This window comes from Manis pentadactyla, chromosome X, assembly GCF_030020395.1.
Source record: "Manis pentadactyla isolate mManPen7 chromosome X, mManPen7.hap1, whole genome shotgun sequence".
NCBI lineage: Eukaryota > Metazoa > Chordata > Mammalia > Pholidota > Manidae > Manis > Manis pentadactyla.
The window spans coordinates 130,353,342-130,377,390 of NC_080038.1; the positions used below are offsets into that span (position 1 = coordinate 130,353,342).

Genomic DNA, 24,049 nt, shown 5'->3' on the forward strand with positions numbered 1-24,049 from the left:
AATGATGTGTCAGGCACTCTTTTAAAATCTTTAGATACATTTTCTCATTTAATCCGTGCAGCAACTCTTGTGGATATCCCCATTTTCCAGGTGAAAAATTGTGGTTCTTGGGACTGCATTACTTGACTAAGCTCACAGGCTAGAAAGGAGCTGAAGCCAGATTGGAACCCAGCTCTCCCCGATTGTGAAGTCCTTCGGGATTATGCTCTAGTAGTCTGTTTCCCCCGACTAGTCTGTGAGCTCCTTGAGGTCAGGGGCCACGTCTAATTCATGTCTATGCCCTGTGCCTAGCACAGTGCCTGGCAGATAATAAGTGCTCTATAAATGTTTATTACATTGAATTGGTAATATTCTCAGTATTAAAATGTGCTATCACCAAGACCACTAGATGTCACTTTAGATGCACAAAAGTGGTTAGAGTTTAATATGGTAAGAAGATATTAAACAGCTTCTGCCATTTTAACAAAGAAGAAATAAGCCTGTCTTTGAATTATGAATCTGGTCATGACCATCTGTTTTCAGATCCTTGATCATGATTCACTTGCCTTCCAGATGAGCTCTTGCATCATTTTTCTTCCTTAGGTGTTACTTGTATTCTGGGATGCTACTGCTACAGCTTCTCGCACTTTTTTCTGTGTTGTCTGTAGTAGTGACTAATTGATAAACATTTGAGCACCTATTGTGTGTTAGGTACTGTGCTAGACTCTGGGGATACAGAGATGAATTGAGACATGGCCTTTACCTTCAAGGAGTTCACAGTCTTTCTGGGGAGACTGACAGGTAAATAACTATAACTGACAGCTAAGTATTATAATACAGGAATCTAGAAAGTGCTGTAAAAGCACAGGAAAAAAATGATTCTGCCTCGGGGGGCAAGAGTCATAGAATGGTGCATTTGGAATGCAAAAAAGGAGTAAAAAAAATGAGGGACTAGTGCACTTCAGATAGAGGAACAGCTTGAGCAAAAGCATGGAGGCCCAAGAGAGGACAGGGATTTGGGGAAAGGTATAGACAGGTATGGCTAATACAGGGTATGGAGAAGAGAATGAGGAGAAATAGGGGTAGAAAGGTAGGTTGGAGTGGCAGGGGTTGCTAGTTGTAGAGTCTTGAATGCCACACGAAGGACTTTAGACTTGACCTTCTGGGTTATAAGCCACTCTCAGAGTCTTTGGTCAAGGGCATACCCAGTGAGTTCTGTGCATTAGACAGCTCACTCAAGGGGAGAGCCTGGCAGCTGGAAAACCTTACAGCCAACTGCTGCAGACCCCATGAGTTGAACTGGAAAGGAGAGATCAGAGAAACAGTTTAGAGAAGAATTAACAATCAGAGAGTGCTCATGTTGAGGAGATAGAGAGGATACAAAGAGCACTTCTTCATAATGAAACTGTTCCCAGGACACAGAAAGCAGGAATTTTAAGCAGATAAAAAACAATTATGAAGAAGCAAAGGTAATGTCTCTCCATTAGGCTATGAAAAACACTGTCATTGGACCCTTTTTTCAGTCATCATAACAGAATGTTGCCATGTGAGCTGAGAGGTTTGAAAACATACTCCTCCCTTGTGGAACTGCACTGTGCCAGCCTTGGTTCTGGAACTACCCAGTAGTTCTTATTCAGCAACTGGAGCAATGCTGCTTTCCCTGACCCTGCTTATAGTGGACTTATATTCAAAGAAAATGTTGTGTTTCTGAAACTGTTAAGTGGGATTGCAGGAAGAGAATCATTAATAGACCCTGCTAGCCTTAGGAACCAAGCTGTTGCTGAGGAAGTGGCAGGAGCCAAAAATCTATATCACCAACCACAGAGAAGCAAGAAAATATTAACCATTCTGTAACTTCTATGTTGAGAAAAGTAGTTGCCTGGCAGTGTACATATGTGAATAGACCTTCATTTGGCTCCAAGTTCTCATTGCCTTTTGTGTTTCTCCTTTAGGGTTGGTGTTGATTCGGACCAAGAACATTTGGTAAATATGTATTTGTGTTGTCTCTAGCATTTCTGTCAAATGTGCAGTCGTTTGGAAAGAAAATAATCTACTGTCAACTTGTCACTATTATTTAGATCTTGTCCTGTTTCATCAGCTTTTAACTGACATCATTCCTGGCTTTTCTCACTGCTCGATGGAGACAAAACCAAATTTTAGACAGCATGTGGTTATCAAGGGTGACAGTTCTCATATCTGTGGGCCAACCTGGGTTTTGGCCACAGAGGAGAACAGTCCCTTATGTACTCCTGGGTTTTCAAGTGACTGCTCTGGCACAGAGAGCCTTTTTCCACTTTGGTTTGCGCATGAAAGCTTGTCTCTGATGTAAATCCCACTCCAGCGGCTCTTCCTGTGAAACTTTCAAATTGGATGACCAGCAGTTGCCCTTGAGAACTGCCTAGAAGCTTTGGAATCTTCAGCCAGTCTTCCCTGTCTGTTCCAGGGAAGACTTTCTTACCCTATCCCTCAGCCTTGCCCACTTTTCCTTGCTCACTTCCTTGTGTCATTTTTTCAGTTGTTCCTCTGAACCTGAGCCTTTTAGACTGTGTGCAATGTAACTTGGTGCCCTCTCTAGACTGATCACTCTTTTCTGGTATTTTCCATCTGCTTTTTAATGATTTCTGAGCACCCCTGAAAAATGACTCTTTTGTCATTTTTGGGAAATCACAGAAACTAGGTTTTTGAAGATAGAAAGCATCTCTTTCAAAACACAACTCTTTTCTTGTCTGAAACAAGCTCTTGTCTACTGGTGTTCAGGGTGTGGTTAAAAAAAACATTTATCAGATTTGTTTCCTAAACACTAATTTTGTTAGCTGTTGAGTGATGAGTGTGTATATGATATAGTGATTACTTGACTCTCTTGTGGTCAGAACCTTATAGTTTCATGGGCTTGAAATACTCGTATAAACTGGGCAGGATAAATCCCCATGATGCTGAGCTTCTGGGGTAGTTCCCAAGGGATAATGGCTTCCCAGTGCCTCCACCTCTGTGTCCAAACAAGAATAAGGTTGTCATACAGCTCACCAGACAAATGCTTGATCACTGTCTGTATGTCACCACAGAGGAGAAATGGAGTGATGGGGGAGAACCAGTTAGATGAGTACCAACTGTGACATACAGAAGAAAAATAACATTATTCCCTGGCCCTCAAAACCCTGTGGATATCTTGGTTTGCTATATTGTTTACTTAGTAATGCAATTGTCCACTGGGAAGCACAGAGGAACATTACAGTAACTATGGAGCATGTGGGGCTTGAGTGTACAGGTGTTTGTGTGGTAAGGGAATCATGACATTTATAGATAAATTGCTTTTCAAAAAGTGGAGATACACAAACCTATCTATGCCTACTGCTGTGAAAGGAATTACAGGGGGTTTTCAGCTCTTCTAAACCCATACAGTGTTCTCAAACATTTTTATATTGTGTATGTTTTGATACATGCTGTGGAAGATTCACTTATTTTGAGGATCAGGAAGGATAGAAAGGAACTAAAACCCAGAATCCAAACTCTGTGCTCTTAGAAAATCATGGAACTAGAGAACATCTGGGCTAGAAAGACCTTTGAGAGTCTCTAACCCTCACGTTGTATACATGAAGAAATTCAGGCCCAGAGAGGGAAAGGGGCTTGCCCATCGGTTCAAGTCAGAGCTGAGACAAACCAGATTACCTAACTGCCCCATAACTGACTAAACCATATTACAAATGAGAGCTCAGCTTATGTTTTTGGAAGCTATTTTAGAAGAGTCCTGCTTGCTATGTTAGTTTTCCCTTCCTGCCAGCCAAGCTTATCATGGACGTTCCTTATCTGCTTTCATTTTGCTGGTGTTCTAAGAACATGGTAGCAACTTTGAAAATACCAGTTACTTTTGGGACCCATGACAACTCCCAGAGATAGGGATGTTGATATGATGTTTTCTACTTAAGATAAAATTCACATTGTGGGTGTAAGTCCTCCAGATTTAAGGGGTGAATTATCCCACATTGATTTTCTAAATGACGGTAGACTCATAAATCACCAAGCAGCCTGAGTAAATGTTCAGAAAAAAACATTTCAATTTTTTATTCCAAAGCTGCAATATACAAGCTGTTAAATGTCTAATGATAACCCATGTTAGAATGTGTCTTATATGAAGTAGGCTATATTTCTGAGTCTACAAAGAAATGACTCTAAATAGATATGTTTTCATCTTTGTGTATATATTGATTTCTTTATTATCTGTTTGCAGGGTATTCCTGAAAATGAAAGAAGAACTACCAAAGCAGAGAGTGCCTGGCTTTTCCGGATATGGTACAACTTTGATCATAAGTATCCTTTATTGAGGGGGAAAATGGTAGTATGGACACAGATGATTTCAGTTTAATGGAACAACTGTTCTGACCATGCCCGTCCTGAAGTGGAATATAAAACCTGCCTTTGGTCTTCCCATTCCCCTTTGATGTAGTGGAGAAGGTGATTAAAGGGACACACACAAATGAGTTCCCCTGAAAACCAATGATACCAGTAGGGACTGGTTAGTGCAGATGCTGGCTGTGTGAAGGGACTCAGGAGCCCTTGTGATAGACTTTCTTTGATGTATAGGTTTATTTATTGAGCAAACTAATATTTATTGCTCTTTAGCTAATTTAGTGAATCCTACAATCTGGTTCATCTCAGCTCTGACATGAACTTTGGGTTCTTGTCAGTGTATTTGCTGGGGTAAAAGAGGAGAGGCTGCCTTAGGAAAAAGCCTGAGAATAAGAATAAAATGCAGTAGTGTTAGATAGTCAGTGATACGGCTTTTTTCTCTGACCTTTCCAAAAACAGAGATTCTCCTCTCCATTCAGAATGCCAGTGTTTCATGGTCTACCAAGTTTCTTTCTCTTCCTATTGTAACAGTCTTCTTTGTAGCTACACATTGGGTCCTGTTTTATCCCATAACCTGTTTAAATCATGCCTTTTAGAAAACATTCTATCACTCTCTACTTATTCACATTAGTTTATTTGAAAATTGAAGTAGAAAAAGGGACCATGGAGTTCTCTTGGGCTGAGACTTATCAATAAATGAATCAGAACTTGGTTTATGTTCCACTGAATTAAATTTGGGACAACCATGTAAAAAAATTTTTTTCCTTGCTTTTGACATCCTGACATCCTGATCAAAGTCTTCCATACTTAAGAAAAATGCACTTGACACTTATCATTAGAAGCTACTAGTTACTATATTATGTTTGCTAGATTTTTACATTCACTTTTTGCAAGTGTTCAAAATTAAATAATTGTATGGAAACAAGAATGCAAACATATCTGTGGTATTAAGACTCCCATTAGAGAGAGAGATCCTGGCTCTTTAACATTTTTTAATGATTATGTCATTACTTTTGGCTCCCTTATCAGCATTTTGGGTGTAAGCCACTGCCATATCTCTTGGGGCTTTTTCATCTCTCTGATTAAACAAAAGTTGTTTAGTGTTTCCTGCATGAAATGTTTTGTACATTTTCTGCATAATACAAAACAATTAAATGATCCTAATGTAAAGAAAGAATAAAACATTAGCTTATTTTTCTGTATATTCTTATAGAAGTAAACACCAAGATTTGTTTAACTCAGTACTACCATATTAAGTACTATTAAGCCAAGGCCTGGTCATTTTAATACCCAGTGTTCTAGTAGAATTAATCATTCATCATTCTACATTTCAGTTCCTTTGTGTAGCCAGATTGTGATAATTGATATAAAACTTAAGTACAGTAATGTACACAAAAATTAAATGTACAGCTTAATTTTGACCTATGTCTACAACTGTGTGCCTGCTACCATATAAAGATACATAGGACATTTCCAGCACCCCAGAATGTGCTCTGTGTTCCCATACAGTCAGCAATGCCTTCCTTACTCCCTGAAAGGGCGACCACCACTCTGATTTCTAGCACATTGATTACTTTTACCTGTTTTTGATCTTCAGAAAAATGGAATCCTATATTATGTACTATTTTATGTCTTGCTTCTTTCATTCAACATTGTGTAATTTATCCATGTAGTGGCCTGTACCAGTTATTCATTCTTTTCATTGCTGTGTAGTGTTCCATAGTAGGAATATACTATAGGGGTTTGTTTGGTTTTTCAGTAATTCTACTGTTGATAAACATTTGGGTTGTTTCCAGCTTATGACTATTACAAACAAAACTCAACATTCATATATACATCTTTTGGTGAACACAGACACTCATTTCTTTTTCTTTTGGGTATATACCTAGGAGTGGCATTTAGGGCAAGTGTATGTTTAGCTTTAGTAGATTTTGCCAACCAGTTTTCCAGAGTGGTTGTAACCAATTTACATCCCCTTCAGCAAGTTCAGGGAGTTCCCGTTGTTACACATCTACACCAAAATTTGGTATTTGTCAGTCTTTTAAATTTTAGCCATTTTGATGGGCTAAATGGGTACTGATATCTTAGGTGGTTTAATTTGAATTTCTCTGATGACCAGTGAGGTCAAGCATCCTTTCATGTATTTTTTTTGCCATTTGGATGGATATCCTCTTTTACAGAATGTGTCTATTCAGTTCTTTTGCCCATTATTTAATTGAGTTTTCTTGTCTCCTTATTGACTTGTAGTTCTTTCTGCATTCCTGAATTGGGCCCTTTGTTGCTTATATATACTGTGAATATCTTCTCCCAATCTGTAACTTGCCTTTTCATTTTTTTAATCCTGTCTTTTGAGGAACAGAAATTCTTCATTTTAATAATAATGAATTTTCATATTCATAATAAAATGAAGTTTATTTAAGTAATCCTTTCTTTTGGTTGATTAATGCTTTTGGTGTCTTAAAATATTTCATATCCGAAGGTCATGAAGATATTTTCCTATGTTTTCTTCTAAAAATGTGTTTCAGCTAACACACTGAGGTCTTGGATCCACCACAAATTAATTTTTGTGTATGGTAGAGACATGGGTCAAAGCCTACTTTTTTCCATATGAATAGTCAACTGACCCAGCACCATTTGTTGAAAATGCCATCCTTACCCCACTGAACTGTACTGGGGCCTTTGTTGTAAATCACTTGGCCATATAAGTGGAGGTCTGTTTCTGGACTCTTCTGTTTGTCTATTTTTACATCAGTACCACACTCTCTTAATTATTGTACCTTATAATAAGTCTAGCTATCCAATAAGGGAAATCCTACAGGTTTAGGGGTTCAGAAGAGGGGAAATTCTTGAATATTGCCTTGGCTATTTTAGGTTCATTGCATTTTCATGTAAATTTTAGAAACAGCTTGTCATTTTCCATACATGCACACACAGACATACACACAACCCACCGGCAATTTTATTGTGTTTTTATTAAATCTGTTTATGAATTTAGAGAGAACTGTCATCTTAACAATATTGAATATTCCAATCCATGAACACAGTATATTTCTCTATTTATTTAGGTCTTTCTCTATTAATGTTTTATAGTTTTCAGTAAGAAGTCTTGCACCTCTTTCATTATACTTATCCTGAATATTTGATATTTTTTATGCTATTGCAAATTATTTATTTTATTTTCTACTTGTTTGCTTTTATATAGATATACAATTGGATTTTTATATATTGGCTTTGTATCCAGCGATCTTGTAAAGCTCATTTACTTTTTCTAATAGTTTGTAGATTCTCTTTGATTTTCTATACATATAATCAAGTGAACAATAATCCTTTAATTTTTCATTTCTAATGCCTTGAGTTTCTTTTTCATATCTTGTTACACTGGCTGAACCTCTCCAGTACCATGTTGAGTATAAGTGATGATAGTGGAGATTATTGTCTTATTCCTGACCTCAAGGGGAAATTTTTCAATATTTCACCATTAAATATTTTAACTTTGGTTTTGAGATACTCTTCATCAAGTTAAGAATATTCTCTTCTGTTTCTAGTCTGCTGAGAGTTTTTATCATGAACAGGTATTGAATATTATCAGATGCTTTTTCTGCATCAATTGAGACAGCCATGTGTTTATTTTTTCTCTTTTAATCTGTTGTGCTAATTTTCATGGGTTGTTTGAATGTTAAACCAATCTTGCATTGCTAGAACAAATCCCACTTGGTCATGTTGTGTTATCCCTTATGTATGTCATGGGATTTAATTTACTAATAAGCTGTATCTGATTTTTGTGTCCATTTTCATGGGAGATGCTGGTTTGTGGGGTTTTTTTCTTGTAATGTCTTTGTTAAATTTCCATAAAAATGTTATGCTGGTTTTATAAAATGAGTGAGGAAGAATTTTTCTCTTTCCTGGAGGATTGGTATTATTTCTTCCTTAAATACTAGATTTTACCAGTGAAGCCACCTGGGCCTGGAGTGTTTTGTATTAGAAGGTTTTAAATTTCTTTAATCAATATAGGACTATTCAGGGTTTTTTTTCCCTTTTGTCAATGTTTGGAAAGTTTGAGTTTTTAAGGAATTTATTCATGTAGAGTTAAACACCAAGACTTGTTAGCTTCAGTACTACCCTATGAAGTACCAGTAGACTAAGGTCTTGTAGTTTCTGTACTTAATGCACTAGTAGAATTCATCATTCCAGGTTTCCAGTGATTTTGTGTGGCCAGGTATTTATAAAATTAAATATAAAAATAAAGTATGTAAGTGCACTTATATAACATACTTTATTTAATCTTTACTTAGAATTTATAAATGTGGGAATTAATGATCTTTTCTCTTGACTGCCTCATTTTTAATTGAGAACAACCTTAGTTGTGTCTGATTTTTGAAAGTGGGAATTGTGTGTATGTTTCTTTCTCCCTTTCTTTGTACTTCTTATGATTCCCTCTTTTTTCCTTCTAAGTGTCTATATATTATAGCATTTGTTTTTACTTTTTGGAGAATAAATGAGTACTGAAATGAGGGCCTATTATAGTGGAACTCATGATACGTAATTCAGTTTCCTTTGATACTGAAGTTTTAACTGGCCAGCTGAATCCATAATAAATGATTGAAACCATTTTTATAACTGTATTCTACTACCAGAATGTTTAATCTCTTTTCTGACTGTTACCATTCTCTACTACTTCTGTATCTCCTTCAGTGCTAAATCAAGAGTGATTTTGTCTTCCTTTTGGTTTCAGTAAAATCAGAAAGATAGTATGTTACAAAGGGCACAGGATTTGGTATCAAATCAATCTGGATTTGAGCCTTGGTCCTCCCTTTACTTAATTGTGTGACTTCAGGTGGATCACTGACTTCTGTGTGCCTCAGTTTCCATATGTGTGTAATAGAGATCGTAACAAAATCTCCCTTTGCTGTATGTACATAAGGTGGTAATGAAATGAGACAACATATGTGAAAGCCGTTTGTTGTCCTCTGAAGAGAGATGCACACAGTGACTGCAGTTCTTACCAAATAAGTTGTTCTTTTAAATTTGTGAAGAAAGGAACGCACCTCTTCCTTAACCAGTACAGCTATCTGAAGCCCCTGCTGACACACAGTGGGCCTCCTCTCACAACAACACTCCCTGCCTGCTGTGGACCCATTGCGAGGTGCCTGACAAGCCCCCAGGCTTATGAGGTAAGTCGGTTTTATCCAAAATCTAAGGTTTTCATTAAGTTAAATTTATCTGGTTTAGATGTGTTTACTGGTTTGGTTTGGCTTGCCTTTAAGGTATAAAATCCATGAGAGGGAATATAAGCATATTTTGCTTAGCCAGAAAATACACTGAAATCTGAAAATATAATTCACAGCTTTTGAAGCATCATTTGAAAACATGTAGACTGGTACCTCATCTTACTGTCAGTGATTTTAATAACTAATCCTATTTCCATGCTGGTTTTCATTTATTTGTGGTTTGTGGCATGAGCTCAGAACTAAATGCATGTATTTTAATCTATAAACTAGGGTTGTCACAGTGATGCTGAGGGGTTTAATAAAACAATATTTGATGCCCCTAAAGTACAACAGGTGGTCATTTAGTTCACACCTACTGACTTTTGGATATTAGGGAAAATTTATCTACCTGTGTTTCATGTTGCTGGGTGGCATGGGCCTATCTAGATATAATCTAGATTCCATATTTTTTTCCTTTTCCACAACATATGATTGGTGATTCAGCAAGTATGGCAACAAAGAAAGGAATGACTAATGCTAACCAGCCTTTATTTTAAAGTATGAACATCTTTTTTTTCCTTCTAATTTTATTTAATTTTTATACAACTTTTTGATTAAGGTATTATTGATATACACTCTTATGAAGGTTTCACATTAAAAAAACAATGTGGTTACTACATTCACCCATATTATCGAGTCACTCCCCATACCCCATTGCAGTCACTGTCCATCAGTGTGGTAAGATGCCACAGAGTCCCTATTTGTCTTCTCTGAGCTACACTGTCTTCCCCATGACCCCACACACACCATGTGCACCAATCATGATACCCCACAATCCCCTTCTCCCTCCCTCCCCACCTGCCCTCCCCCACCCCACCCCTTTGGAAACCGCTACTCCGTTCCTGGAGTCTGAGTCTGCTGCTATTTTGTTCCTCCAGTTATGCTTCATTGTTATACTCCACAGTGAAAGAAATCATTTGGTACTTGTCTTTATCTGCCTGGCTTATTTCAATGAGCATAGTACTCTCCAGCTCCATCCATGTTGTTGCAAATGGTAGGATTTGTTTCTTATGGTTGAATAGTATTCCATTGTGTATATGTACCACTTCTTCTTTATTCATTCATCTACTGATGGACACTTAGGTTGCTTCCATATCTTGGCTATTGTAAATAGTGCTGCAATAAACATAGGGGTGCATATGTCTTTTTGAGTCTGAGAAGTTGTATTCTTTGGGTAAATTCCAAGGAGTGGGATTCCTGGGTCAAATGGTATTTCAATTTTTAGTTTTTTGAGGAACCTCCATACTGCTTTATACAATGGTTGAACTAATTTACATTCTCTCCAGCAATGTAGGAGGGTTCCCCATTCTCTGCAACCTCGCCAGCATTTGTTGTTTTTAGTCTTTTCGATGCTGGCCATCCTTACTGGTGTGAGGTGATATCTCATTGTGGTTTTAATTTGCATTTCCCTGATAATTAGCGATGTGGAACATCTTTTCATGTGCCTCTTGGCCATCTGAATTTCTTCTTTGGAGAATTCTCTCTTCAAATCCTCCACCCAATTTTTAATCAGGTTACTTGCTTTTTGGTTGTTGAGGTATATGAGTTCTTTATATAATTTGCATGTTAACCCCTTGTCAGATATGTCGTTTACAACTATATTCTCCCATACTGTAGGATGCCTTTTTGTTCTGCTGATGGTGTCCTTTACTGTACAGTAGCCTTTTAGCTTGATGTAGTCCCATTTGTTCATTTTTGCTTTGTTTCCTTTGCCTGAGTATATGCGTTCAGGAAAAGGTTGCTCATGTTTATATTCAGGAGATTTCTGTCTATGTTGTCTTCTAAGAGTTTTATGGTTTCTTGACTTACATTCAGGTCTTTGATCCATTTCAAGTTTACTTTTGTATGTGAGGTTAGACAGTAATCCAGTTTCATTCTCTTGCATGTAACTGTCCAGTTTTGCCAACATCAATTGATGAAGAGGCTGTCATTTCCCCATTGTATGTCCATGGCTCCTTTATTGAATATTAATTGACCATATATGCTTGGATTTATATCTGGGCTCTCTAGTCTTTTACATTGGTCTATGTGTCTGTTCTTGTGCCAGTACCAAATTGTCTTGATGACTGTGGCTTTGTAGTAGAGCTTGAAGCTGGGGAGCATAATCCCCCCAGCTTTATTCTTCCTTCTCAGGATTGCTTTGGCTATTTGGGGTCTTTTGTGGTTCCATATGAATTTTAGAACTATTTGTTTTAGTTCGGTGAAGAATGCTATTGGTATTTTGATAGGAATTGCATTGAATCTGTAGATTGCTTTAGGCAGGACGGCCATTTTGACAATATTAATTCTTCCTATCCATGAGCACAGGATGTATTTTTATTGATTGGTACCTTCCTTAATTTCTCTCATGAGTGTCTTACAGTTTTCAGGGTATAGGTCTTTCACTTACTTTGTTAGGTTTATTCCTAGTTATTTTACTCTTTTTGATGCAATTGTGAATGGAATTGTTTTCCTGATTTCTCTTTCTGCTAGTTCATCATTAGTGTGTAGGAATGCGACAGATTTCCGTATGTTAATTTTGTATCCTACAACTTTGCTGTATTCAGATATTAGTTCTAGTAGTTTTGGAGTTGATTCTTTAGGGGTTTTTTATGAACAATATCATGTCATCTGCAAACAGTGACAGTTTAAGTTCTTCTTTACCAATCTGGATGCCCTGTATTTCTTTGTGTTGTCTGATTGCCATGGCTGGGATCACCAGAACTATGTTGAATAAAAGTGGGGAGAGTGGGGATCCTTGTCTTGTTTCCAAACTTGAAGGAAAAGCTTGCAGCTTCTCACTGTTAAGTATGATGTTGACTGTGGGTTTGTCATATATGTCCTTTATTATGTTAAGGTACTTGCCCTTTATACCCATTTTGTTGAGAGTTTTTATCATGAATGGATGTTGAATTTTGTTGAATGCTTTTTCGGCATCTATGGAGATGATCATGTGGTTTTTGTCCTTTTTGTTGATGTGGTAGATGATGTTGATGGATTTTCGAATGTTGTACCATCCTTGCATCACTAGAATAAAATCCTACTTGATCATGATGGATGATCTTTTTGATGTATTTTTGAATTCCATTTGCTAATATTTTGTTGAGTATTTTTGCATCTATGTTCATCAGGGATATTGGTCTGTGATCTGTTTTTGTGGTGTCTTTGCCTGGTTTTGTTATTAGAGTGATGCTTGCCTCAGAGAATGAGTTTGGAAGTATTCCCTCCTCTTCTACTTTTTGGAAAACTTTAAGGAGGATGAGTATTAGAATGGGTATTAGGTCTCCACTAAATGTTTGATAAAATTCAGCAGTGAAACCATCTAGTCCAGGGGTTTTGTTCTTAGGTAGGTTTTTTATTACCAGTTCAATTTCGTTGCTGGTAATTGGTCTGTTCAGATTTTCTGTTTCTTCCTGGGTCAGCCTTGGAAGGTTGTATTTTTCTAGAAAGTTGTCCATTTCTTCTAGGTTACCCAGTTTGTTTGCATATAATTTTTCATAGTATTCCCTAATAATTCTTTGTGTTTCTGTGGTGTCTGTAGTGATTTTTCCTTTCTCATTTATAATTCTGTTTATGTGTGTAGACTCTCTTTTTTTCTTGATAAGTCTGGCTAGGGGTTTACCTATTTTGTTTATTTTCTTGAAGAACCAGCTCCTGCTTTCATTGATTCTTTCTATTGTTTTATTCTTCTCAATTTTATTTATTTATGCTCTAATCTTTATTATGTCCCTCCTTCTACTGACTTTGGGCCTCATTTGTTCTTCTTTTTCTAGTTTCATTAATTGTGAGTTTAGACTGTTCATATGGAATTGTTCTTCTTTCCTGAGGTAGGCCCTGTATTGCAATATACTTCCCTCTTAGCACAGCCTTGGCTGCATCCCACAGATTTTGCGGTGTTGAATTATTGTTGTCATGTGTCGCCATATATTGCTCGATCTCTATTTTTATTTGGTCATTGATCCATTGGTTATTTAGGAGCATGTTGTTAAGTCTCCATGTGTTTGTGGGGTTCTTTGTTTTCTCTGTGTAATATATTTCTAGTTTCATACCTTTGTAGTCTGTGAAGCTGGTTGGTACAATTTCAGTCTTTTTGATTTTACTGAGGCTCTTTTTGTGGCCTAATATATGACCTATTCTTGAAAATGTTCCATGTGCATGTGAGAAGAATGTGTATCTTGCTGCTTTTGGGTGGAGTGTTGTGTAGATGTCTGTTAGGTCCATCTGTTCTAATGTGTTGTTCAGTGCCTCTGTGTCCTTACTTATTTTCTCTCTGGTCGATCTGTCCTTTGGAGTGAGTGGAGTGTTGAAGTCTCCTAGAATGAATGCATTGCATTCTATTTCCCCTTTCAATTCTGTTAGTATTTGTTTCACACATGTAGGTGCTCCTGTGTTGGGTGCATAGATGTTTATAATGGTTATATCCTCTTGTTGGACTGACCCCTTTATCATTATGTAATGTCCTTTGTCTCTTGTGACTTTCTTTGATTTTTATTTATTTATTTATTATTTTGGTATCATTAATCTACAATTACAGAAAGAACATTATGTTTACTAGGTTCCCCCCTTCACCAAGTCCCCCCCACATACCCCTTCACAGTCACTGTCCATCTGTGTAGTAAGATGCTGTAAAATCACTACTTGTCTTCTCTGTGTTGCACAGCCCTCCCCCTGTCCCCCACGCACTATGCATGCTAATCGTAATGCCCTCTTTCTTTTTCCCCGCCCTTATCCCTCCCTTCCCACCCATCCTCCCCAGTCCCTTTCCCTTTGGTAACTATTAGTCCATTCTTGGGTTCTGTGATTCTGCTGCTGTTTTGTTCCTTCAGTTTTCCTTTGTTCTTATACTCCACATATGAGTGAAATCATTTGGTACTTGTCCTTTTCCGCTTGGCTTATTTCACTGAGCATAATACCCTCTAGCTCCATCCATGTTGTTGCGAATGGTAGGATCTGTTTTTTTCTTATGGCTGTGTAATATTCCATTGTGTATATGTACCACATCTTCCTTATCCATTCATCTACTGATGGACATTTAGGTTGCTTCCATATCTTGGCTATTGTAAACAGTGCAGCGATAAACAGGGGTGCATCTGTCTTTTTCAAACTGGAGTGCTGCATTCTTAAGGTGAATTCCTAGAAGTGGAAATCCTGGGTCAAATGTTATTTCTATTTTGAGCATTCTGAGGAACCTCCATACTGCTTTCCACAATGGTTGAACTAGTTTACATTCCCACCAGCAGTGTAGGAGGGTTCCCCTTTCTCCAAAACCTCGCCAACATTTGTTGTTGTTTGTCTTTTCGATGATGACAATCCTTACTGGTGTGAGGTGATATCTCATTGTGGTTTTAATTTGCATTTCTCTGATGATTAGCGATTTGGAGCATCTTTTCATGTGCCTGTTGGCCATCTGGATTTCTTCTTTAGAGAACTGTCTATTCAGCTCCTCTGCCCATTTTTAAATTGGATTATTTGCTTTTTGTTTGTTGAGGCATGTGAGCTCTTTATATATTTTGGATGTCAATCCTTTATGGGATCTGTCATTGATGAATATGTTCTCCCATACTGTAGGATACCTTTTTGTTCTATTGATGGTGTCCTTTGCTGTACAGAAGCTTTTAAGCTTGATATAGTCACAGTTCTTCATTTTTGCCTTTGTTTCCCTTGCCTGGGGAGATATGTTCATGAAGAAGTCACTCATGTTTATGTCCATGAGATTTTTGCCTATGTTTTTTTCTAAAAGTTTTATGGTTTCATGACTTACATTCAGGACTTTGATCCATTTCGAACTTTTGTGTATGGGGTTAGACAGTGATCCAGTTTCATTCTCTTACATGTAGCTGTCCAGTTTTGCCAGCACCATCTGTTGAAGAGACTGTCATTTCCCCATTGTATGTCCATGGCTCCTTTATCGAATACTAATTGACCATATATGTTTGGGTTAATGTCTGGAGTTTCTAATCTGTTCCACTGGTCTGTGGCTCTGTTCTTGTGCCAGTACCAAATTGTCTTGATTACTATGGCTTTGTAGTAGAGCTTGAAGTTGGGGAGTGAGATCCCCGCCACTTTATTCTTCTTTTTCAGGATTGCTTTGGCTATTTGGGGTCTTTGGTGTTTCCATATGAATTTTTGAACTATTTGTTCCAGTTTGTTGAAGAATGTTGTTGGTAATTTGATAGGGATTGCATCAAATCTGTATATGGCTTTGGGCAGGATAGCCATTTTGACGATATTAATTCTTCCTAGCCAAGAGCATGGAATGAGTTTCCATTTGTTAATGTCCTCTTTAACTTCTCTTAAGAGTTTCTTATAGTTTTCAGGGTATAGGTCTTTCACTTCTTTGCTTAGGTTTATTCCTAGGTATTTTATTCTTTTTGATGCAATTGTGAATGGAATTGTTTTCCTGATTTCTCTTTCTCTTGGCTCACTGTTAGTGTATAGGAAAGCCACAGATTTCTGTGTGTTAATTTTGTATCCTGAAACTTTGCTGTATTCCGGTATCAGTTCTAGTAGTTTTGGAGTGGAGTCTTTAGGGTTTTTTATGTACAATATCATGTCATCTGCAAATAGTGACAGTTTAACTTCTTCTTTACCAATCTGGATTCCTTGTATTTCTTTGTTTTGTCTGATTGCCGTGGCTAGGACCTCCAGTACTATGTTAAATAACAGTGGGGAGAGTGGGCATCCCTGTCTTGTTCCCGATCTCAGAGGGAAAGCTTTCGGCTTCTCGCTGTTAAGTATGATGTTGGCTGTAGGTTTAGCATATATGGCCTTTATTATGTTGAGGTACTTGCCCTCTATACCCATTTTGCTGAGAGTTTTTATCATGAAGGGATGTTGAATTTTGTTGAATGCTTTTTCAGCATCTATGGAGATGATCATGTGGTTTTTGTCTTTCTTTTTGTTGATGTGGTGGATGATGTTCATGGATTTTCGAATGTTGTACCATCCTTGCATCCCTGGGATGAATCCCACTTGGTCGTGGTGTATGATCCTTTTGATATATTTTTGATTTCGGTTTGCTAATATTTTATTGAGTATTTTTGCATCTATGTTCATCAGGGATATTGGTCTGTAATTTTCTTTTTTGGTGGGGTCTTTGCCTGGTTTTGGTATTAGGGTGATGTTGGCTTCATAGAATGAGTTTGGGAGTATTCCCTCCTCTTCTATTTTTTGGAAAACTTTAAGGAGAATGGGTATTATATCTTCTCTGTATGTCTGATAAAATTCCGAGGTAAATCCATCTGGCCCAGGGGTTTTTTTCTTGGGTAGTTTTTTGATTACCACTTCAATTTCTTTGCTGGTAATTGGTTTGTTTAGATTTTCTGTTTCTTCCTTGGTTAGTCTTGGAAGGTTGTATTTTTCTAGGAAGTTGTCCATTTCTTCTAGGTTTTCCAGCTTCTTAGCATATAGGTTTTCATAGTAGTCTCTAATAATTCTTTGTATTTCTGTTGGGTCCATCGTGATGTTTCCTTTCTCATTTCTGATTCTGTTGATGTGTGTTGATTCTCTTTTTCTCTTCATCAGTTTGGCTAGAGGCTTATCTATTTTGTTTATTTTCTCAAAGAATCAGCTCTTGGTTTCATTGATTTTTTTCTATTGTTTTATTCTTCTCAATTTTTTAAATTTCTTCTCTGATCTTTATTATGTCCCTCCTTCTGCTGACTTTAGGCCTCATTTGTTCTTCTTTTTCCAATTTTGATAACTGTGACGTTAGACTATTCATTTGGGTTTGTTCTTCCTTCTTTAAATATGCCTGGATTGCTATATACTTTCCTCTTAAGACTGCTTTTGCTGCGTCCCACAGAAGTTGGGGCTTTGTGTTGTTGTTTTCATTTATTTCCATATATTGCTGGATCTCCATTTTAATTTGGTCATTGATCTATTGACTATTTAGAAGCATGTTGTTAAGCCTCCATGTGTTTGTGAGCCTTTTTGCTTTCTTGGTACAATTTATTTCTAGTTTTATACCTTTGTGGTCTGAAAAGTTGGTTGGTAGGATTTCAATCTTTTGGAATTTACTGAGGCTCTTTTTGTGGCCTAGTATGTTGTCTATTCTGGAGAATGTTCCATGTACACTTGAGAAGAATGTGTATCCTGTTGCTTTTGGATGTAGAGTTCTATAGATGTCTATTAGGTCCATCTGTTCTAGTGTGTTGTTCAGTGCCTCTTTGTCCTTACTTATTTTCTGTCTGGTGGATCTGTCCTTTGGAGTGAATGGTGTGTTGAAGTCTCCTAATGAAAGGAAAGGAGCGACACACAGCAGCAATTCACCAGAGAATTCCGCTTTATTGGGGAAAGGTGCTGGGTTATATAGGAAGGGGCATGGGGTGATTGTGGTGTTACTTCTACGGGGCTGGTGGCTATTGGCTAGGTGCTGGGAGTGGGAGTGGGAGAGAGGTGATTGGGCTTCAGGTGGCGCCGTCGGGAACTGAGGACCCGGAAGAGAAGCCGGAAGTTCGCCATCTTACTGGTGGGGGCCCTTCACCTAAAATGAATGTATTGCAGTCTATTTCCTCCTTTAGTTCTGTTAGTATTTGTTTCACATATGCTGGTGCTCCTGTGTTGGGTGCTTATATATTTATGATGGTTATATCCTCTTGTTGGACTGAGCCCTTTATCATTATATAATGTCCTTCTTTATCTCTTGTTACTTTCTTTGTTTTGAAGTCTATTTTGTCTGATACTAGTACTGCAACTCCTCCTTTTTTCTCCCTACTGTTTGCATGAAATATGTTTTTCCATCCCTTGACTTTTAGTCTGTGCATGTCTTTGGGTTTGAGGTGAGTCTCTTGTAAGCAGCATATAGATGGGTCTTGTTTTTTATTCATTCACTGACTCTATGTCTTTTGATTGGTGCATTCAGTCCATTTACATTTAGGGTGATTATCGATAAGTATGTACTTATTGCCATTTCAGGCTTTAGATTCGTGGTTACCAAAGGTTCCAGGTTACTTTCCTTACTATCTCAGAGTCTAACTTAACTCACTTAGTGTGCTGTTGCAAACACAATCTAAAGGTTCTTTTCTATTTCTCCTCCTTTTTCTTCCTCCTTCATTCTTTATATATTGGGTGTCAGATTCTATACTTTTTCTCTATCCCTTGATTGGCTTTGGGGATAGTCAATTTAATTTTGCATTTGCCTCGCAATCAGCTGCTCCACCCTCCCTACCATGATTTTACTCCCTCTGGTGACAGCTATCCAACCCTAGGAACACTTCCATCTGTAGCAGTCCCTCCAAAATAGAATGCAGAGATGGTTTGTGGGAGGTAAACTCTCTCAGCTTTTGCTTATCTGGAAATTGTTTAATCCCTCATTCAAATTTAAATGATAATCTCACCAGATAAAGTAATCTTGGTTCCAGGCCCTTCTGCTTCATGGCATTAAATACATCATGCCACTCCCTTCTGGCCTGTAAGGTTTTTGCTGAGAAGTCTGTGGTTAGTCTGATGGGCTTTCCTTTGTATGTGATCTTCTTTCTGCCTCTGGCTGCTTTTAACAGTCTGTCCTTATCCTTGATCTTTCCCATTTTAATTACTATGTATCTTGGTGTTGTCTTCCTTGGGTCCCTTGTGTAGGGGGAATCTGTGGATCTCCATGGCCTGAGAGACTATCTCCTTCCCCAGATTGGGGAAGTTTTCAGCAACTACCTCCTCAAAGACACTTTCTATCCCTTTTTCTCTCTTCTTCTTCTTCTGGTATCCCTATAATGCGAATATTGTTCTGCTTCGATTGGTCACATAGTTCTCTCAATATTCTTTCATTTTTAGAGATCCTTTTTTCTCTCTGTGCCTCGGCTTCTTTGTATTCCTCTTCTCTAGTTTCTATTTCATTTATTGTCTCCTCCACCTTATCCAACCTGCTTTTAATACCCTCCATCGTGTTCTTTAATGATTGGATCTCTGACCTGAATTCATTCCTGAGTTCTTGGATGTCCTTCCTTACCTCCATTAGGATGTTGATTATTTTTATTTTGAACTCCCTTTCAGGAAGAGTCACGAGGTCCATATCATTTAAATCTTTCTTGGGAGTTATATTAATAATTTTACTCTGGACAAGGTTCCTTTGGCATTTCATGTTTGTTTATGGCGCCCTCTAGTGTCCCAAAGCTCTATTCTGGAGCTGCTGAGCCCCTGAAGCAATGTCAGGGGTCACAGGGGAGCAGTACTGGGGGTAGGAAAGAGCTGTTCCCTGCCTCCTGGCTCCTGTTCCTGTCTCCATTGCCTGAGCCAGTGGGCCGGGCACACAGGTATAAGTTTTTTGTCCCAGAGCAGCCAGATATGGATCCCTGCTTTCCACAAGCAGCCGGAATCCCAGTCTCCCCAGGAACTCTGCCTGTATTAACTTTCCAACCCGGTAGTCATGCGAGTCTCATGAAAGCACCATGAAAGGTAGGTTTGTGCTCCCAACGCAGATCTCCGGAGCTAGGTATTCAGCAGTCCCAAGCCTTCCACTCCCTCCCTGTTCCGTTTCTCTTCCTCCCACTGGTGAGCTGGCGTGGGGCAGGGATTCGGGTCCCGTGGAGCCACAGCTCTGGTACGTTACCCCGTTCGCTGAGGTCTGCTCTTTTCTCCAGGTGTGTGCAGTCTGACGCATCCTCTTTCCTGTTGCTCTCAGGATTAGTTGTACCAATTAAATTTTCTAATTGTACCCAGTTTTAGGAGGAAGCTTCTGTCTCTCCTCTCACGCCGCCATCTTTAATCCCCTCACATATCCTTTTTTTAATTTACCAGAATGACATTATATGTGCTTGAGTTTTTTCTCTTTTGTAGAACTTTATTTAATTATATTCTTTTGGCCACAAAGTTTCCATTAGAACTAAAGCTTATCAAACTGGGAGACAAGTATGCAGTGACAGTTCAGTATATTTGAGGGGCAATATATTTCTAGGCATTGTTAATACAATCATAAAGGCTTCATTTATATAAATCTATTCAATAATCAATTGAACTCCCATTTAGTGAATACTTTCTTTGTACCCCAAACTGTTAATGGTTGAACCATAGCCCTGAAGGAACTTAGAGTCTAGTGGTGGGGGCAGGTGTGTAGAGCAGACCAGTGCACATGCAATTGTGATACAATGGTAAGTGCCTCTTTAGGGAGGCAGATCAGTACAGGGAGACTGGGAGAGAGCACAGGAGGGACTGCTAAGCTAGCCTTGGAAGATCAAGGAAGAACTCTGGGTAGAAGTGACTTTTAAGCTGAGACCTTGGTGATAAGTAGGCTGTAGTCACATGAAGGCAGGCACACAGGGGGCTGTTGGGGTGGCAGAAGCAGGTTGTGCTAGGAGTTGAAGCTGAAAGGCCTAAGTTACACAGTGTCTTTTAAGCCAAGGTAAGGACTTTAGTCTTATCCTGAGGGCAGCAGGCCAGACCCAAAGGGTTTTATGTAGGAAATCCTTGAAAATTCTCCTATTGAAAATGTTTCTTGCATTACGTAACGATTTTTAAAATTTATTTTATTTGCATTTAGAACCAGGAACAATTGAAAGATGATGACTCGGATCTTATTCTCAATGATGGTGATATTAGTTTGACGTATGGGGATTCTACTGTGAACACTGAATCAGCAACATCCGCTACACCTAGGAGATTTATGGGGAACAGTTCTGAAGATGCCTTGGATCGGGAGCTTGCATTTGGGGACCATGAACTGGTCATTCGGGGAACACGTCTGGTTCTTCCTATGGATGATTCTGAGCCCCCATTAAATTTATTAGATAATACAAGACATGGTCCAGCCTAAGCTTACTAATACTCACTTAGTGATTTGTAAAATTTGCACATGTGATTGTGAAGAAATTCGTACTACCTAAAAAGTCCCAGTGCATGTCTCTGAATGTTTAAGCTATATAAATGGTATTTATATGGCATCGAAAGAATATAAATATCCTGTACAAGGCAGATTGTGAGCAAACTATTCTTTTACATTTTATTGGCTGCACTATGTAGACTGGATCTGTTTTAGAAAGTATTTTCACAGTGATATTGTGTGTTCTGTTAGCTTTACGTCTCAATTAAAGTATAAAAAGTGACAGATTTACTCTTTCTTATATTTACCTGACACTTAACCAGAGTACCAAGTTCTTGTGATGTAAATTAATTTTGTTTTATGGGAGGGGAGCGAGTGCAAAGAGGGAGTGTTGTTCCCCAGGGGGCCCATGGAGGAGCGGTTCCTTTGTGGGGAAACTTGTGTTGACTGCTGCTGCCTCTGTTATGACCTTTTTCTTTCCTTTTTCTCTGGTGACTTGTTTGGTGCAAGAGGCTCACGGCTTCAGATCTTGCCCCTTATGGGTTGGGGAGTGAAGTGCGGGGGCCCTTCCTCCCCCTTGCTGTGAAAGAACATATTCGTTGACTGCAGGACACTGCTATTCAGAAAAGAAGGCTGCAGTTGACTTCCAAGACAGGTTCTTTTCTTCCAGTCCAAGATGGTAGACCGGAGTCACATCATCCAGCCAGCTTAGCCAAAGTACAGGTGTATATACTTCAGAGCACTTGGTTTCCATTTGGAGGGGCTGGGGCGGATGGAAAGTGGGCAGAGAGGGCAGGAGGGAAGTAAAGAGAATGGTGGTTTTAGAGGTCTCTCTTCCCAAATATGTAAATATTCTGTGCCAGATAAGTTTAATTAAATTCAATTGCTGCTTACTTTTTGATCATGTACTTTATCTGTATAGCAAGCTTTGTGGTCAGAAATTTTTATATGAATTTAAATTGCTGCTCTTTAGCAGCCAAACAGGAGCAAAATGTAAAATTTTTGAACTTACTGTGTCTAATTGTCACTCGTTAGTCTGTAGTTGATGTCAAAAGTTAATTTATAATCCATGATTGTCCCACACTACACTGAAGTCAGTCATGAGAGACTGCAATGCTGTGGAGAGCTCACTGTAAAGGACGGCAGCTCCTTCATGTGCACTGGGTGTAGTTGTCTTCATTTTCATGTTACTTTTTAATATGAAATATGTAAGCTGCCATGTGTTTTTTTTACAGTCTTCAAGGAAGAGTACATAACAACAACAACTTCCCATTTCATATTCAGAGTATGAAAGTGGATTCTATTTTGTATTGTTGAAAATACCTAAAGGTGCATTGAACACTTAGAAGGCGGATACTTTCTGATTGTGACTCTGACCTGGTAATGTTTCAGAAGAAAAATAACAACATTTTTGGTTATTTTCCCCCTCAGGTCTGAGTAGCCTTGCCTTAAATCTTATCCAATTCAAAAATTGACTTGTTTGCATGATGCTCAAATTCTCCAACGAAAAAGATCCTTCCAAACAAAAGATGTACTTATTCTCCCAAAGTATCTGTGTTGTTGCAAACACTCCTTGAGAATTTAAGGGAATTCTACTGTTGTACCCCTGAGTGGCAGCTCTAACTGTTGGCATAGCCATTTGTTATGTAGTGGTAGCAAATTTCCTGCTATGCAGGAACCCCGTGAAGTGTGCATTTTATATGATGTGTGCCTCTTCATGCAGTCAATAATTTCTTGTTAATGTATGTTTCAGGGGCTTTGAACTTCAGCATCATCTACCCATGAAATTATTCAAGTTGTAAAAGGTTATACAAGAAATCCACAACTACCTTTTTTATTCTGTCAGGTTACTGAGCTCTCTTTATGAAAATGCCTGTAAATACTTAGCATGACAAATTCAGTAACTCGTCTGTTTCAGCATGCATAAAGACTTCTTCCTTAGGGAAACTGATAAAGCTTCAGTCAACTGAATCTGCCTTCGTACTTTGTGAAAGGGTAACCAAGCCTGCTGTGCTTACATCAGCATCTAGAAGATTCTCCTCTCCTCTAATCTGTGTGCACATCTCCAAGCAAAGAAGAAAAAACAAACTCTTCTCAAACATCTGTTGGCTTTAGACAACTGAACGAACTTGGATGAAGTACAGTCTGTTACCACCACATACAAGTAGAACTGCTCTCGGACTTGTTTTTCTGTTCTTTGTGGACCCTACACATTTGAATGACTTGAACGTTGCATCTTTTGAAGTTATTTTTTAAGGTTCCTTGGCATTTTATCCTAGTTGTCCGTGTTTGGCAATCTGCTGTTAAAGTAATAGACATTTACTCTTTATGTATCTTTGTTTTCCCGTGGAGTACTTGGACAGATGTCGTAGTAGTTTCTTTTAGGACAATCTGTCATTAAAAAACTTCTAGCCTTGCAAATAACCACTCACCGTATTTGAGTCACAGTTTATTCTCGTGAGAAGTAAAGAGTGCTGACTTCATTTATTTTTCTACCTATATGCCTACTGGGAAAGGGGGGTGACTGATGTTTTTAAAAGAAACAGAAACCTAACAGAACATGACTTATGGGGTGGCAAATTTTTGGTGTTTATGTGTAAGGCTGAATGTATTTGCTTAAGGTCACAATTGGGCCATTTAAGGGATATGACTCAAAGCAGTTGAATTATGCACATTGATTTGTAGCCTGTTAGCTCAGTAATGGATAATGTCATGAAAATGTTAGTTCCAT

The 24,049-nt window shown here is 38.3% G+C and overlaps 1 protein-coding gene across 2 annotated transcripts in view; it reads left to right on the forward strand.

The window, feature by feature from the left end:
- Positions 1-23,742, forward strand: part of SLC9A6 (solute carrier family 9 member A6) — a 70,140-nt gene extending 46,398 nt beyond the window's left edge. For both annotated transcript variants that reach the window (XM_057495745.1, XM_036919145.2), the window contains exons 13-16: positions 1,932-1,962; positions 4,205-4,284; positions 9,389-9,494; positions 21,040-23,742. In XM_057495745.1, coding sequence (XP_057351728.1) covers positions 1,932-1,962; positions 4,205-4,284; positions 9,389-9,494; positions 21,040-21,312 — 490 coding nt within the window. In that variant the 3' untranslated portion in view covers positions 21,313-23,742. The remainder of the gene's footprint in view (positions 1-1,931; positions 1,963-4,204; positions 4,285-9,388; positions 9,495-21,039) is intronic.
- Positions 23,743-24,049: the final 307 nt, after the last annotated feature.